At 40.0% G+C, this 14,597-nt stretch overlaps 1 protein-coding gene across 16 annotated transcripts in view; it reads right to left on the bottom strand.

The window, feature by feature from the left end:
* DMD (dystrophin) overlaps positions 1–14,597 on the bottom strand; it is a 2,162,139-nt gene that overhangs the window by 206,645 nt on the left and 1,940,897 nt on the right. For all 16 annotated transcript variants that reach the window (XM_077887780.1, XM_077887782.1, XM_077887777.1 and 13 more), the window contains one exon: positions 1,844–1,904. In XM_077887780.1, the coding sequence (XP_077743906.1) occupies positions 1,844–1,904 (61 nt within the window). The remainder of the gene's footprint in view (positions 1–1,843; positions 1,905–14,597) is intronic.

Below are 14,597 nucleotides of genomic sequence, written 5' to 3'. Positions count from 1 at the left end.
CCATGAGCTTCGGGTCTGTGAAAGAGCACTGGACAAAGGGGGGCACAAAGAGAGGGTAGCTGCTCTCTGATTCCACCAAGGAGCAGCAAGACACTAGTTTGTGAAGGTGGTGGTGGGGAGGAACTACAGGTTTTCTCTAATTTGTCTCCTTTTTAATTTTTGGACTAAATTCATGTCCATTGTCACACAGCAATGTCCTGGGATCTTTTGTAGTGAATGTAACATCAGGGAGAAGATAAATATCTAGGGAAAGAACACTGGGGGTGGGGTGGGGTGGGGTAGGGTGAACACTAGGAATCCCTGTGAGATATTTAATAAGCTTCAAAACAGGAATAATCTGGAGAATAATGGGTTGAAAGTGTTTTGGGTTCGCAAGTGATCCTCCAACCTTGGCAACAAAAGAAGAATCTTGATCTAGTAAAGACCATCTCTTTATCAGAAAGGAATTGGATAAAGTGAGAGCTTTATAAACAGGTTGAAGAAGAAGTAGGTTCCAAACATCTTAGAGATGAGAACTTGTGATGACTAAGAGACTGGAGATGACTGGGAGGAGACTGAATTAATTGTTCCACAAAATATACAGTGGATATAAAGTCATACAGTGCGTGTCTAAGTTAATTTATCATCTAATAATATAGGTGATTTAAATAGGTATTTAAAATACATAGAGTGAATGAATGATTTTACAGAATAAAAACACTACAATACAATTTGAGAAGAAGAAAAATAAAAAGCAGGATCAAAGCAAACTGAAGGAGACTGCTTAAAGGTAAGAGATACCTTGTCTGGAAAACTTTAATAAGACAAAGCTTTCCTAAAGGATGTGTCTCTCCTTGAAAAGCCCAGAGTTCCCTCACTCCCATACTCCTGGGTTAACACAATTGAGGCACGCAATCTAATTTCTGGAGGACTGTGGTAATGAAGATCTAGGATGCTGATATTGCTTTAGAACTGAATTATGAAGAATTGATGGGCAGGGGAAGAACAGAAAGTGACCCAATAAAACATGGGGGGCCAGAACAACGGGAACGCATGGAGTGTTTTTAGTTAGACTCATGGCAGAAGTGGGTTCAAAGACTTTAGCTGGTACTGAGGATTATTTCATGAAGCCGACTAAATTAAATTGTTGAGGCAGTGGATTTGATTGCACAATCAATGGGAAACTGTTAAGGTTCTGTCATGACTCCATATCCTCCCTCCTCTCTCTTCCACATTGACCTGATGTATCATAATTTGTATTTTACACGGCATCCCATGGAAGGTGCTTCTAAGCACCTGTATTCCTTTGACTGACATAAATGGCCTCCGAAAACAGTATCATTCTGTTGTGGTTATGTGAAAAGTGCTGAGTGCTCTGTATTGAGAATGAACACCTCAGCTCCACACATCCAGGCCTGCTGCTGACTGCCTTTCAGGTACATGAACTATTTATTCACCTAAAATGCTTTGTGTACATAGAGGAGCAGAAATCATCCATCTTTGCCAAAAAAGAAATGTGGGCAAACCCCCAAATAAATGAAACTGTCCTTATAATTATTCACTCCCACTCTCAATAATATTACCTGCAGCTTTTTGTTCAATTGTGGAAAATCCACGCCACCCCCGATCACAAAATACAACATATATGCTGCATTACACGGATTTTTCCTACGCAGCTCCCTATTGCATCGGCACATTTCCAGTGGTAATTTTAGCATGAGTAGACCAGCCAGGCTTCCTCAGGGAAGAAAGAACTAGGTACTATAGGCCAGGTTAACGTCACATCTCAGAAATACATTCATTTGCAAATACGCAGATTAGCCACAATAAATGCGCCTTTGGGAATGTGAGGCTTTCAACTTACTTGATATAGTAGGGCACTTTGTTTGGTGAGATGGCTCTCTCCCAGGGACCCTGGACAGAAGCTGAAAGAGAAAAAAAAAAGGCAAGGAGGTCAAGTTCGCCACAAACAGGAAAGACAACATTAATCTCCAGAATTACAATTTTACAGTGATATTGGTCTGTTTGCTCAGTTGCCCATGAAGACAGGACGGATTAACCTGCTGTTTGGAAGTTTCTGTCCTAATCTAAGTGAAATTGAACTCATTCAGGCACAAAGATAAATGCAAAGGAAAAAGACCCGTTCCACCACTAAACCTATACAACAGATAAGAAACGGAATGAGTCGATTGACGGGTTTTCTCTTATGCGTCTCCATTGGGTGCTTTTCTTATAACACTTCCTGTTGCTGCTTCTCAATATCTTTTACTATTTGATTGACTGGGTTTTATTAGTTTAGCAGCTGAAATATCCCTGCGTGATAGAGTTACATTCTAAGTTATTGAAGCTTAAGCACTACACTTATCATTCCGATATGCTCGTTTGAGTCTTTGTTTGGTTTAAACAGAATCCAATCTCATCGACTGATAATATGTTTAATTGGTGCCACAAAATATCAGCTGACCAGCCCGATCTTATTGGAAAAAGACAACCAAAAGTGAGAGAAGAGCACCTGATACCAGAGTGTAATAAAACTTTGGTGATGAGTAATGAATCCTACAGGTGAAATTAAATTTCACATACTGGGAATTTGTTTTTTAACGACCATATTGTGTATTAGTCAAATCAATCATTTTTAAGTTGTGGTTTAAATGCTTAAATTGTCTGAGGTTTTTCCTTTTCCAAAGATGAGCTCTAAAAACACCTTTTATGTACTGTTTAATCTGATGGATTTTTTTCTTTCTTGAAGACAAAATAATCATGTTAGGATACACTATGCCATTTCCTCAACAATAAAATCTTCGTCCTGAAGAGAGTTTTTAAGAAACTGGAGTTTTAAGAGACAAAGAATATCATCGGGAATACAAACATAAGAAGCATGCTTATTAACATCTAGCAATTTTATGGGTATGTCCATTTTTTTCCTGGAATTTTCATCCTGCTTATAATTTGCAGCCCAGCTTATGCTGACCATTATTTCCTCCTATGAAAAGCTTCCTTCTAAATTAGTCTCACAGTAAATTCACTCCACAGTATATTGAGATGTAAGAAAACGTCAAAGCTAATATATCCTTGACTACACTGTATAATATGAAAGAACGGCTTCTAATAAAAGTTAACTTCACCCACTGCCAGACAATTTAAGAGTAATGAAACTACAGATTTCTTTGTTTTATACAGAGTAATAGAGGGATCGAATCACCCACCCTTCAACCAGACATGCTGCTTTGTACCTTGGTGATGTGTCATTTAAAAGATACAGGACATGGATTTGTATTTAGCCGCTAATTAGGCCTTTTCATTTTGGCAGACATATTTTTAATATGGGGGAAAAAAGACATTTATCTGCTGTTTTGAATTAGTCCTCGCTTTCAGTGTGGCTCTATTCCTACCACCTCTGCCTTTCTCATTATCTGCCCTACTCTCCTTTTGTCTGTTTTTCTTCACTAGGACACAGCCCTCTCACCCTGATGAAGTGAGAAAGGAAGTGAGATCTGATTTGAGAACTTAGGCTGCATTTCCTGACCTACCTGGGCAGAGTTGGATGTTATAGGAACTTAAAAACTCAAGCTTTCTCTAGGAGGAGACAGGATAGAGAGCCAGAAATCCTAGCTCCTGCCTACTCAGCACACCCCCTTCTTAAAACCATAGAATTGCAGAAGGAAAAAGAATTTCTGAGAGCATCTGGTCCAGCTCTCACCAGCTGTATTGCCAAGCCTATGAACAGCTAAACTGAGAAACCACTGCTGTTCTTTCCTTAAAGGAGTCTATAGGCTGAAACCCACCATTTCTGTCATTATTCCTTTTCAGTTCTTTATCAGTCTAATGGTATAGAAATCATTTCTGATTTGGAGGATGCTGGGAATATCCTCTGATGGCAGAAGTGTCTGTTTGGATTTCCTATAATATACCTAGGTATCTGTCAGAAAGAAGTGGCCTTGGAAAGGTCTACTGGCTACCTAGTTGGCTCAAGGGAGGGGCTGGTGGCTTTGCCTGAATGGAGCAACCTTCAAGCAGAAAATGTAGCAAGAGACAGGAAACACAGTGGTGCCCAGCTGAGCTAATGGCTAGACCTACATTGAATAGCTACAATTGCCTTTGCATTGTTAAGCATTAAAAGGAAAAAAATCCAATAAAATGCCAGCGGAATACTCAGAATATACTTAAACTGAATAGTTGAAAAGATTTAAAAAGAATATTCTAAGGGGATCCCTGGGTGGCGCAGCGGTTTGGCGCCTGCCTTTGGCCCAGGGCGCGATCCTGGAGACTCGGGATCGAGTCCCACATCGGGCTCCCGGTGCATGGAGCCTGCTTCTCCCTCTGCCAGTGTCTCTGCCTCTCTCTCTCTCTGTGTGACTATCATAAAAAATTCTAAGTTCCAGATCAACATGAAACTGAGCATTTATAACTGTGGATCTCAATTGTTATTTTTCCATACAGAGTATATGAACTGTATATAAAAATTATTAGTTTTTTTTGACACCTGTGTGGCTCAGCGTTTGGACGTCTGCCTTCGGCCCAGGGCGTGATCCTGGAGTCCCAGGATTGAGTCCCACATCGGACTCCCTGCATGGAGCCTGCTTCTCCCTCTGCTTGTGTCTCTGCCTCTCTCTCTCTCTCTGTGTCTCTCATGAATAAATAAATAAAATCTTAAAAATTGTTAGTTTTTTAAAATAAGACAAGCCTTTTGTCTTTATGTGCAGCTATCAAATAAATCCAATGGTAAAGTTCAGTGAATTTTTTTGTGCTAGGCGATGTTTGTTCCCCCTTGGACTCAACAGTTTACAAATGCACCTAAGCAATTGCTTTGCAGTCATCATTTGAAACCCTAAAATTTTCTACCAAAAAATTTTCTCGATGAAAAAAAAAAAAAGAAGAAGAAGAAAAGAAAAGGCAACTAACAATGGCCTTCCCCATTCTGCCCACCCCCTGGCCCCATCGCTGCCACAAACACACTGGACCTACTTGCTTTGGAAATAACACACAATCCAACTAACATTCTATGTAATTAGATTCAGTGCTCCTTCTCAAGAGACTGTTAAAAGGTTGTGGGCAATTTTGCTTGGGGCTGCCAGAGGATTCTGGTCTTGCACATATTCAAAAGTTGATCAAATATACGGTAGCTCTTATAAGTGTGTCTGAGAATTATCATTTCATTTCTTGCAGGGGTGCCGACACCAACAACAGCTGTTTCTTATCTCAGTGTACCAGTGGAAGCTTGTCATCATTCACTAAGCTAGCCTAGGTACTAGACACACACATCTTTTATGCCTAGCGTGTCCATTTTTAGTAGCCCATCAAAAGCAGATTTATTGGCAAGTAGTTTTTATATGACACGGTACTGTCCTTTGGTATTTTCTTATACAGATGTTTCTCTAACCACTACGTGTAAATCCAATGCAGCTTTGTGATTCAGATTCTTGAGTGTAAAAAGCATGCATTATCATAGGGCACCAGCTCCAGGGGGGATTGTCTACTGAATTTAAATAGCAAACTGCACGTGAGTTTATTCATTCCAAACCAACCTCTGAATTTCCCCTTGCGTTACAGATGCAGTATGTTATTAAGAGCAAGAAAGGGTAGCAGTTCTACCTTCAAATGCTTTTCTTCCCTCGAGGTGACAGGATTCAATACTGTGCCCAAGGTGGTTTTGAAAATCACAGAGGCCACACTATGTAGGTGAAGTTCTTATTTCAACCATTTTTTAATGCATGATGAACAGAATGTGCCAAGCGATGCACCCTGGTGTTAAGCCATATTTTAATCGACACAGAGGCCTAACCAGAAAATTAAAAAGAATACTAATGTTATTTAAACTGTGCCAGAAGAGCACTCTCTGGAATTCAGACCCAAATACATTCATTCATCTTTCTATTTTTCTTCTATTTGGTGGACTTGGTGTCTAATAACATAGTTCGATTAAAAAAAATGGGGACAGATTATAAAAATAAATAATATAGCATTCACTGGAAACTAAATAGAAACCTCACCTATGGGGTTAAGAAAAAGGCATAAGGGAGGATTGCTAGCCACAGGCACTCGGCTTCTCAGAAGGAAGCCAATTCCAATAGTGGTTTTATGGGTATATTCTATCAAGGAAATTTACTCTAGAGCAATGTTTCTCCATCTTTTTTCCCTATCCGCCCCCAAAGTCTCCCTGCTAAGTATCTTTTTAGCATATTTTTTCCTAATCTTCCTCCCCCTGTCCTCAATGAAATTTTGATATCATAGATATACTATATGTCTGTTGATGTATTGTGTGTATCTGTGCTTTACCTAAAAAGTAAAAAATTTTTTGTCCCCTAGGAACCAATGTTTGTCCCTATGGGGGTAATACCATTCCCACTGAGAATGCTTGTTCTAGAAAGGGTGGGCAGGGGGAGGAAGGAAAATCTCTTCTGTGCCTGAAACATGACCTCAAGTATGATGCTCATCATGACCGGTGAGGTATTATTATTTTCAATTTGCAGATGATCAAACAGTTAAGATCACATGGAATAGTGTGTCTAAGGTCCTAAGTCAGTAAGTATTAGGTCCTAATTTTGGTTTATTACTCAAGTCAGATGATTCAGGAAATGGAGAAAACAAACATCCTATGTGTCTACCATGTGCTCCACACTGTATGCTCCTGAATGTAATCCTCCCAAATACCCGATAGAGTCCCACTATTCCATTATTACACATGGAGAAAGTGAGCCTCAGAATAGGCCAGTAAATAAACCCAGGTCACGGCAGCTGGTAAAGGGCACATCCAGGATTGCAACCAAGTCAAGTTTGTCTAGTCTCTGTGCTTTATTTTATCATGTATGGTACATAGCAGGTAGTCTATAAATATGTGCCAAACAACTGATTAAACAAATTCATCTTAAAAAAGAATATAATGTCTTCTAGTCCGAGTTCTTTACACTCTGAGATCTAAATTTATCCACTACATGATTTCCACCAAATGATTTTCCAGGGGCTGCTGGAAGAACTTCACTGCTCTTAGAAGGCCTCTTTAGTATTCCCTGGAGCTTTAGTGATGATTAGAAAGAGCTTCCTTTTGCCCTCCTGTCCTCTTTCTGCCATCTTTCTGTGTCACCATAGTGGTGTGCATGAGTGTCTTGGCAGATGCTCTCAAGAACATGAACAATACTAAAAAGAGAGGCAAAAAAAAAAAAGAGGCAAATGCCAGGTTCTTATTAGGCCATGATCCAAAGTCATCATCTAGTTTCTCACTGTGATGATGAAGCATGTTTGCATCGGTGAATTTGAAACCATTGATGATCACAGGGCTGGGAAAATTGCTGTGAACCTCATGGGCAGTTTAAACATATATGGAGTGATCAGCCCCAGATTTGATGTACAATTCAAAGATCTAGAAAAATGCCAGAATAATGTGCTCCCACCCCACCAGTTTAGTTTTACTATAATGACAACCTCAGCTAGTATCATGGATCATGAAGAAGCAAGAAGAAAACACACAGGAGTGAAAATCCTGGGATTCTTTTTCTAGGGTGTAATGCATATGTGCATATAAAATGTGTCAATAGAAGAAAGAAAGAAAGAAAAGTACAGTGAGTAAGAGAAAGAAAAAGAAAGAGCGAGATTCTTTTTACACTGGTCAAAATCCATATCTCTACAATCTGTAATCTCCACGATCAGTCCTATTCTAGAGGTTTAAATTAAATCCTTTGATCAGTTGAGAGAAACTAATTTCAATAGAGCTGAGACCTATTTTCATCTGAAAGACAAAAACAGACCCTGGAAAACAAAAACAAAAACCAACAAAACAAAACAAAACAAAACAAAAACAAACAAACAAACAAAAAAACCAGACCCTGATTCCTAAAGAAACAAAGCAATACCTAACATCAACTCATTCATTATTCAATACATTTTTATAGAGCACCTACTATGCAGTAGGCACTTGGCAAAGTGCTGGCACTAATGCAGTGAATAAGACATAGTTCCTGATACTTTGCATTTTAGTCTCTAAGGATATTTTTCAATGAACACATCTAATATTTACCATTAAAATCAATCAGTGGCTATCTACCAAACATACATTATGTGCTCAGCTACACACTAGGTATTTACAGGCAGGGGTGGAATAGGGTGGCATGTGGTGGGGAAAGAGGTTCTAACATATCCCATGCCCTCAGAACATTATTGAAATGAGATCAGGTTTTAGAAAACATATATTATAATGAAAATACACCAGTCAGAGTCTTGGCCAGAAACAGATGGCACACTCCTATCAGCTAAGTTGAGTAGAATTTAGTAAGAGGGCTGGTCATAAAGATCTGTGCAGGGGGTAGGGAAATCACAAGGGATAACAGTAAGAACAGGAACCATTGGCATTCATAGGTCTGAGGGACAAGAAGAGACAGCTGTTGCCAGAATAGAGTCAGGGAGGGGAAGGAAGACGCAGGAGAAGGAAAGGGAAAGGAGGAGAGAGGGGGTGAGAGGGAGAGGGAGAAGAGAAAGAGGAAAGAGGAAAGAGACAGGATAAAGGCCAGAGCTGTAGTAACCAGGAGAATGGAAGCCATCTTGGCCACAATCTCCCAGAAGCAAACACGAAGACAGAGCTGTGAGTGGAAGTAGTTTGAGCTCTAAATCAAGGAAGCACAGGTACAGAAGCCGGAAGTAAGGCAGGGAAAGGAGCCAAGCCGATAACGGATGAAGTACTGCTTTGGGTACCTGGGGCTCACTGCAGGTGAGGATTTCAGCACAAAAGACACTTCAGAGTTATCCCCTTCTGCCCACCTCTGAGGAGTGAAGGAACTGGAGTATTTATTTACTACTGTTTAAGAGCTACTCCTGGAGTATGAGGCGGGGGGCAGATCATTAACTTTCTGGCCTGCCCCTTGAGCACTGGTGAGCAAGGGTTTATGGCCAGTGAAAGCCTTGAAAGCAGAGTCACAGGTGTGTGTATTGGAAGGCGAGGTTTGGTGTGCCTGGGCCTGGTGAATACGTGGGGAAAGGCCCTGACAACTTAGGCTACAGAAGATATGTGCTAAGAACAACTGAAAATAAAGATGTGAGAAATCTGAGTTCCTGATCAATATGGAGTCACCATTCCTGCATCTCTCTGGGTTTCTATGTGAGAGCTTTATACAATTCTACTTTGTGTAAGCCACCATTAATTTGAGTTTTCTGTTACATGTGATCAAACCAGTACTTCTGACTGAATCACTCCCACCCACCCAGACCATCTATGGCTGTTCACATCATTCCTGGCTCACATTTTAAATGGCTGAAGAGCATGCCATTAATGGCTGTACCATGATTTATTGAAGAAACTCCCTCTTTGGGAAAATTTAGATTGTTTCCGATTTTTTACTGTTGTAAGTCAGGCTGCAATGAACCTTTCTGTAGATAAATCTTTGCACGCAATTTTGCCAATTTTCTTAAGCAAAATTCCTAGAAATATATTTATTTCATTGAAGGCTAAGAATATTTTAAAGACATTTTATACAAAGTACATTCTTGCCAGCAGGAGTCTTTCTTTATTGATCCAGGAAGAAAGGGAAAAATCCATTTTCTGCTGGTCAATGGCATTTAGTTGGTATAATTCTTAAGGTACATTAGATGTACTGACTGATACAGATTATTTGAGAACATGCCTCTCACACCCCTTCTTTCCATGACAGATTGTAAACTTTCTGAGTTCAGAGAGGCACTCAGCACATCGGCTTTCTGTCTCAAAGCCCAGCCCAGCATCTTGAGAGGTATGCAGATCAAGTAGAAAGTGTCCAGAACATAGATTCAGAAGAAATCGATTTGAGTCCTGACTCTACCATCACTCCCTAATCTTCAGCAAGTCTTGTTTTCTTCCTGAGTCTTATTTATTTTATATGAAAAATAGGAATAATGATATCTCCCTTGCTGAAAAGCTGTCAGGATAAAATGAGAAAATGGATATGAAATTGCTTTGCAAAATGTTAATCACCATACAAATAATGTTTGTAATCACATACCTATGGGATATTGTCTGAATGTTGGTAATTCTAGAATCAATCTCTCCACCTCAACTAAACAGCAGTTATTTTCAGCCCTTGCATCCACTCCTAACTACTAATAATGTGCCACATACAAGATAAAGTGTGGCAGAGAGAAATGCCTTTGAACACTAACTGCCTGGGATTACAGTACATGGTTCTCCATCTTTGCCTAGACCAATGGCATCTGCCCAACAGGTCCTTCATTCTCAGGTAGACATTTGTCTGATATTCATCAGCATGAATGATGAATCAATTGGTCCATATTGAAACAGTGGGAAAGAGATGGCCAGAGACTGTTTTACAATCAGAGGATTACAACAATGTAAAGATAAGAACACTGTTCTTGTGCTACCATATACAATGGATTGGAAGTAGGAGGGTGGAGTTCAACAGGTAGCTCCTAAGTGGATTTAGTGTCCATTCAGAGTGAGAAATAACACATGACTGTACTTCCTTTTTTATTTTTTTATAATAAATTTATTTTTTATTGGTGTTCAATTTGTCAACATATAGAATAACACCCAGTGCTCATCCCACCAAGTGCCCACCTCAGTGCCCGTCACCCAGTCACCCCCAACCCCCCCGCCCACCTCCCCTTCTACCACCCCTAGTTCGTTTCCCAGAGTTAGGAGTCTTTCATGTTCTGTCTCCCTTTCTGATATTTCCCACTTATTTTTTCTCCTTTCCCCTTTATTCCCTTTCACTATTTTTTATATTCCCCAAATGAATGTGACCATATAATGTTTGTCCTTCTCCGATTGACTTATTTCACTCAGCATAATATCCTCCAGTTCCATCCACATCGAAGCAAATGGTGGGTATTTGTCATTTCTAATGGCTGAGGAATATTCCATTGTATACATAAACCACATCTTCTTTATCCATTCATCTTTCGATGGATTTGCCAACATTTAGCATAACACCCAGTGCTCATCCCATCAAGTGCCCCCCTCAGTGCCCATTACCCAATGACTGTACTTCTAAGATTTAGTCACTAGGCAACTAGGAGTCTCATTGGCAGAAAAAAATTAGCTGGAAGGTGAATTTCAGATAAATTTCATATTTTTGTTAAAATATTTGGAAGGTGGGTCTTTTCACTGCAACTCAGGTGAAAGGATGAGATCATGTACCAAATGGTAGCTGAAGCTATAAACATAGCTGAACTCATGCAGGAAAGGAGGCTGTTAAAAGAAAAGTGTACCCTGGGAAGTGGCTCGTGATGGGGGCACCAGGAAGAAAACCTCCACAGAAAAACAATACAGAAACTAGAATAAAGTAGGGTGAAACGTGAGAAACATAGCCAAGTGGTGAGATGTTATGAGTACGAAGGGGCTCCAGGGGATTAAGGCTATGGAAGAGGAGGATCTATTTGGTCACAAGATCACTGGTGATCTCAAGAGGGAGATTTTGCAAGAGCAGTGAAGGCCGAACCAGATATAGAAGTTGAAGCAGCCCGTAGATAGAAGGAAGTAGCAAGATTAGGTCCTAAGCAAGCATTGAGAAGTTGCATATGAGAGGAGAAGAATGTACAGGGACTCCTGGGCAGCTCAGTGGTTAAGTGTCTGCCTTTGGCTCAGGGCATGATCCCGAGGTCCTGGGATCAAGTCTCGCATCAGGCTCCCCGCAAGGAGCCTGCTTCTCCCTCTGCCTATGTCTCTGCCTCTCTCTCAGTGTCTCTCATGAATAAATAAATAAAATCTTAAAAAAAATAATGTACAGGGATAGGGAGAACATCTGCGGCCTGGTCATCCCTCTCTCCTGTTCTGTAAACCAGCCCACTCGATTCACTTATTTATGGAATTTGCTTAGCGTCTTCTCTAAAATATTAAATTACACAAAAAACTTATTTCTGCCTTTTTTTTCACTTCCTAGGGTCATATTCAAGATTAAAGTACAGTCCAGAAGTTTTCGAGCAGTTATCAATGCTGAGTGTATGTCTGTGTATCTATCATTTTTCCCCATCACAACTGCTTTCTGTATAATTTCTATTTTCTTTCGAGGGGATGCCTCTAGCTCCTGTAGCAAGAATAAGTCTTCTGTCATTTAACTGAAAGACCAAGTGAAATTTAACACTTTTCAAAACATTAAATTAAAATAAGAATAGTGCTTTATATGTCTGTATCATATATCAAAAGTAAAGATTCAATGAAAACTTTAAGATCACTTACTAAACTTTCAAAGATGGGCAGATTTTCCATAAAGATTTCACCAGCAGAGACAGATGGGCTACATTCCAGAGGGGAAGGTCACAGGAGTGATGGATGAGACCTCTAATGTCTGCCATAGCTGTGAAAATCTTTATGGCTAACTAAAATTCCTCACGAATAACAACCTGTAAATATTATATGAGCTGTCAGATGGAGAACACCGAGCTCTCAGACCATCGCACATGGTGAACAGAATACCACACCACAGGATTTGTCAGTAGATTGCCAAGTCATTGAGCACATCAGACTTACATTTGGTCTGGGAAGTCAAGAGTTCATACTAAAGTACTTGCTGAGGTGACTGAGTTGCAGAGATATAAACATTTCCAAGTGCTGCTGGCTGCACAGTCCCACAAAATCTCATAGCCAATATTTGGAAGCATTACTCATGAAAGAAAAGCTCCTTCAAACTGACTTATACAAAACTCCAAGAACCTCATTGTCATTATTGGGATAGTTAGAAAGAAATACAACTCCTTAGGCCAGCTATAGGAGGAGAGGTGTCTATGTAAGTAGAGCCATGACTGAGTTATGCTCGTGGAATGTCTGACTAATTCTGAACAGAACTGGCTGATTGTATTACCATAGAATTTTCCTCTGGGTAAAGGTGGCTACAGTCTTTAGGCCATCTGGGTTAAGCCAGGTTACTAACAAGTCAGTGCAATATCGCCAGGTGCCTTTAGTGTCTCTCCAGATGTGCTTTTAAAAGACGGCAGGCAGTCAACACCATTTGCTGAATGTTCTCTGTGTGAACGGTATTGTATTAGGCACCAGGGAAATTTCAAGGAATGTAAAATTTGAAACCTAAGCCAGTAGGGAGCAACTTAGATATTAAAAACCAAATGACTGTAGATGGGATGCACATCCATTTAGAAAGCAAGAGTGAGAAAGAGCTAAAGATAGGACAAAAATTAATGTAAAAAGGTGGGAGAGATTAAATTTTGATCCCAATATTTTCCTCCACTGGGAAACAATGAAACATCTACACTTTAGCCATTGCCTCCTGGCGAGCAGTATGCTTCCCAGCCCCATGACCTTGGTCTTGGCCATGTGACTTTCTTTGGCCAATGGGGTTTTAGCAGACATGATAGGAACAGAGGCTTGTATTTTTGTGCTCTAGCAATCTGCCAGGTGGCCTCCGATCCTTCAGCATGGGCCTCGAAACCCAGGATATTTAGAAACAACCTGAATGGAACTAGCAGCCAGGAGCCAAACCCAGCCAACCTCCAACCTATAGCCTGCAGCAGAGCTTCCCAGTCAAACTTTATCTAGATCATCTGAACTACAGTTGACCTGTGGATCTATAAAACATGAGAACAGAAACTTTCTATTCTCATATAGGAGTAAGGGAGGCAGAGAGGGAGAAAAAGAGGAGGGTGGGCGGAGAGAGAAGGGTAAAAGAACACCAAAGAGATGAAAGAATAGAAAAATATTCTGAAGCAGAAGTTTCCCTGATTTGTTACTAGCCACATTCTCTACTATCATCCAAAGATGAATGAGGATTACCCACTTTTGTTTTTGTAGCTGAGCCTTGTGGGCTGCCACTCACTAGTTCCTGGAACCCCTTCTCTGAAGCTGATAATCTATAATGATTACAAGTATAAACTTGAATGTGTCATTAAAGGTCTCCAGTGCATTTTCTTTTCTGTGAAAGAGAGACAGCAATACTCCTTATTTTACAGGGTTGTTGCAAAGATGACACAGGTTCATTCATGTAAAATGCTTCCTCAGTGTTAAGAGCACAAAGTACTCCATATTTTTGCTTTCCTATTCCTACCCCTATTATTATTATCATCATCATCATTAATGTAGTGAGTCATCAGGATATTTATCCCATTAACTAACTTACTGCCAGTGTGAAGAATCCTAGGGGAACCAGGCAAATGAGACTCTGTGATTCTAGAGTTCAAGTGACTGGTACCCACTAAAGCACAGGCCTAGGCAGCAATCCCAGTAATTGATTCCTCTTCCTCTTCTTGCCTCCATTTTCTGACTTTTCAAAAAATTTTATGCAGTCCTCAGAGTAGTAAAACTTGGGAGGAGACAAATCTTTCTTTTGGTATTCTGACTCTCAACTATGAGAGTCAATGGTGTTCAGCCATTTTTATATGAGTATTGCTTAGGAATTCAAAACACACAGCTAAGTATTTTTAGAAAGACTTAGAACAAGACATTTTCATTTTAATTTCTAGTTTTAGTTCTGATTTTTAAATTAAACTTCACAAAACCAAACAAACTTGCTATCTTTTATTTTTTCCATTTAAATGAGTGTGGCTGGCTCACAGGACAGGAATGATTTGATCTCATTTAAGACTTAAGCCTTGTTGCCCTTTATTTTGCCCTATGATAGCAAGGGTCCTGGTGAGGTTTTGTGTTGGGCTCCAGGAATGAGTGAAGATTTTGTTCAAAACTTTTCCCCTTCCCT

The sequence above is a fragment of the Canis aureus genome, chromosome X (assembly GCF_053574225.1).
Source record: "Canis aureus isolate CA01 chromosome X, VMU_Caureus_v.1.0, whole genome shotgun sequence".
Taxonomy (NCBI): Eukaryota; Metazoa; Chordata; class Mammalia; order Carnivora; family Canidae; genus Canis; species Canis aureus.
Note: the sequence above shows the minus strand (reverse complement) of the source record. Positions and strands in the feature narration are given on the sequence as shown.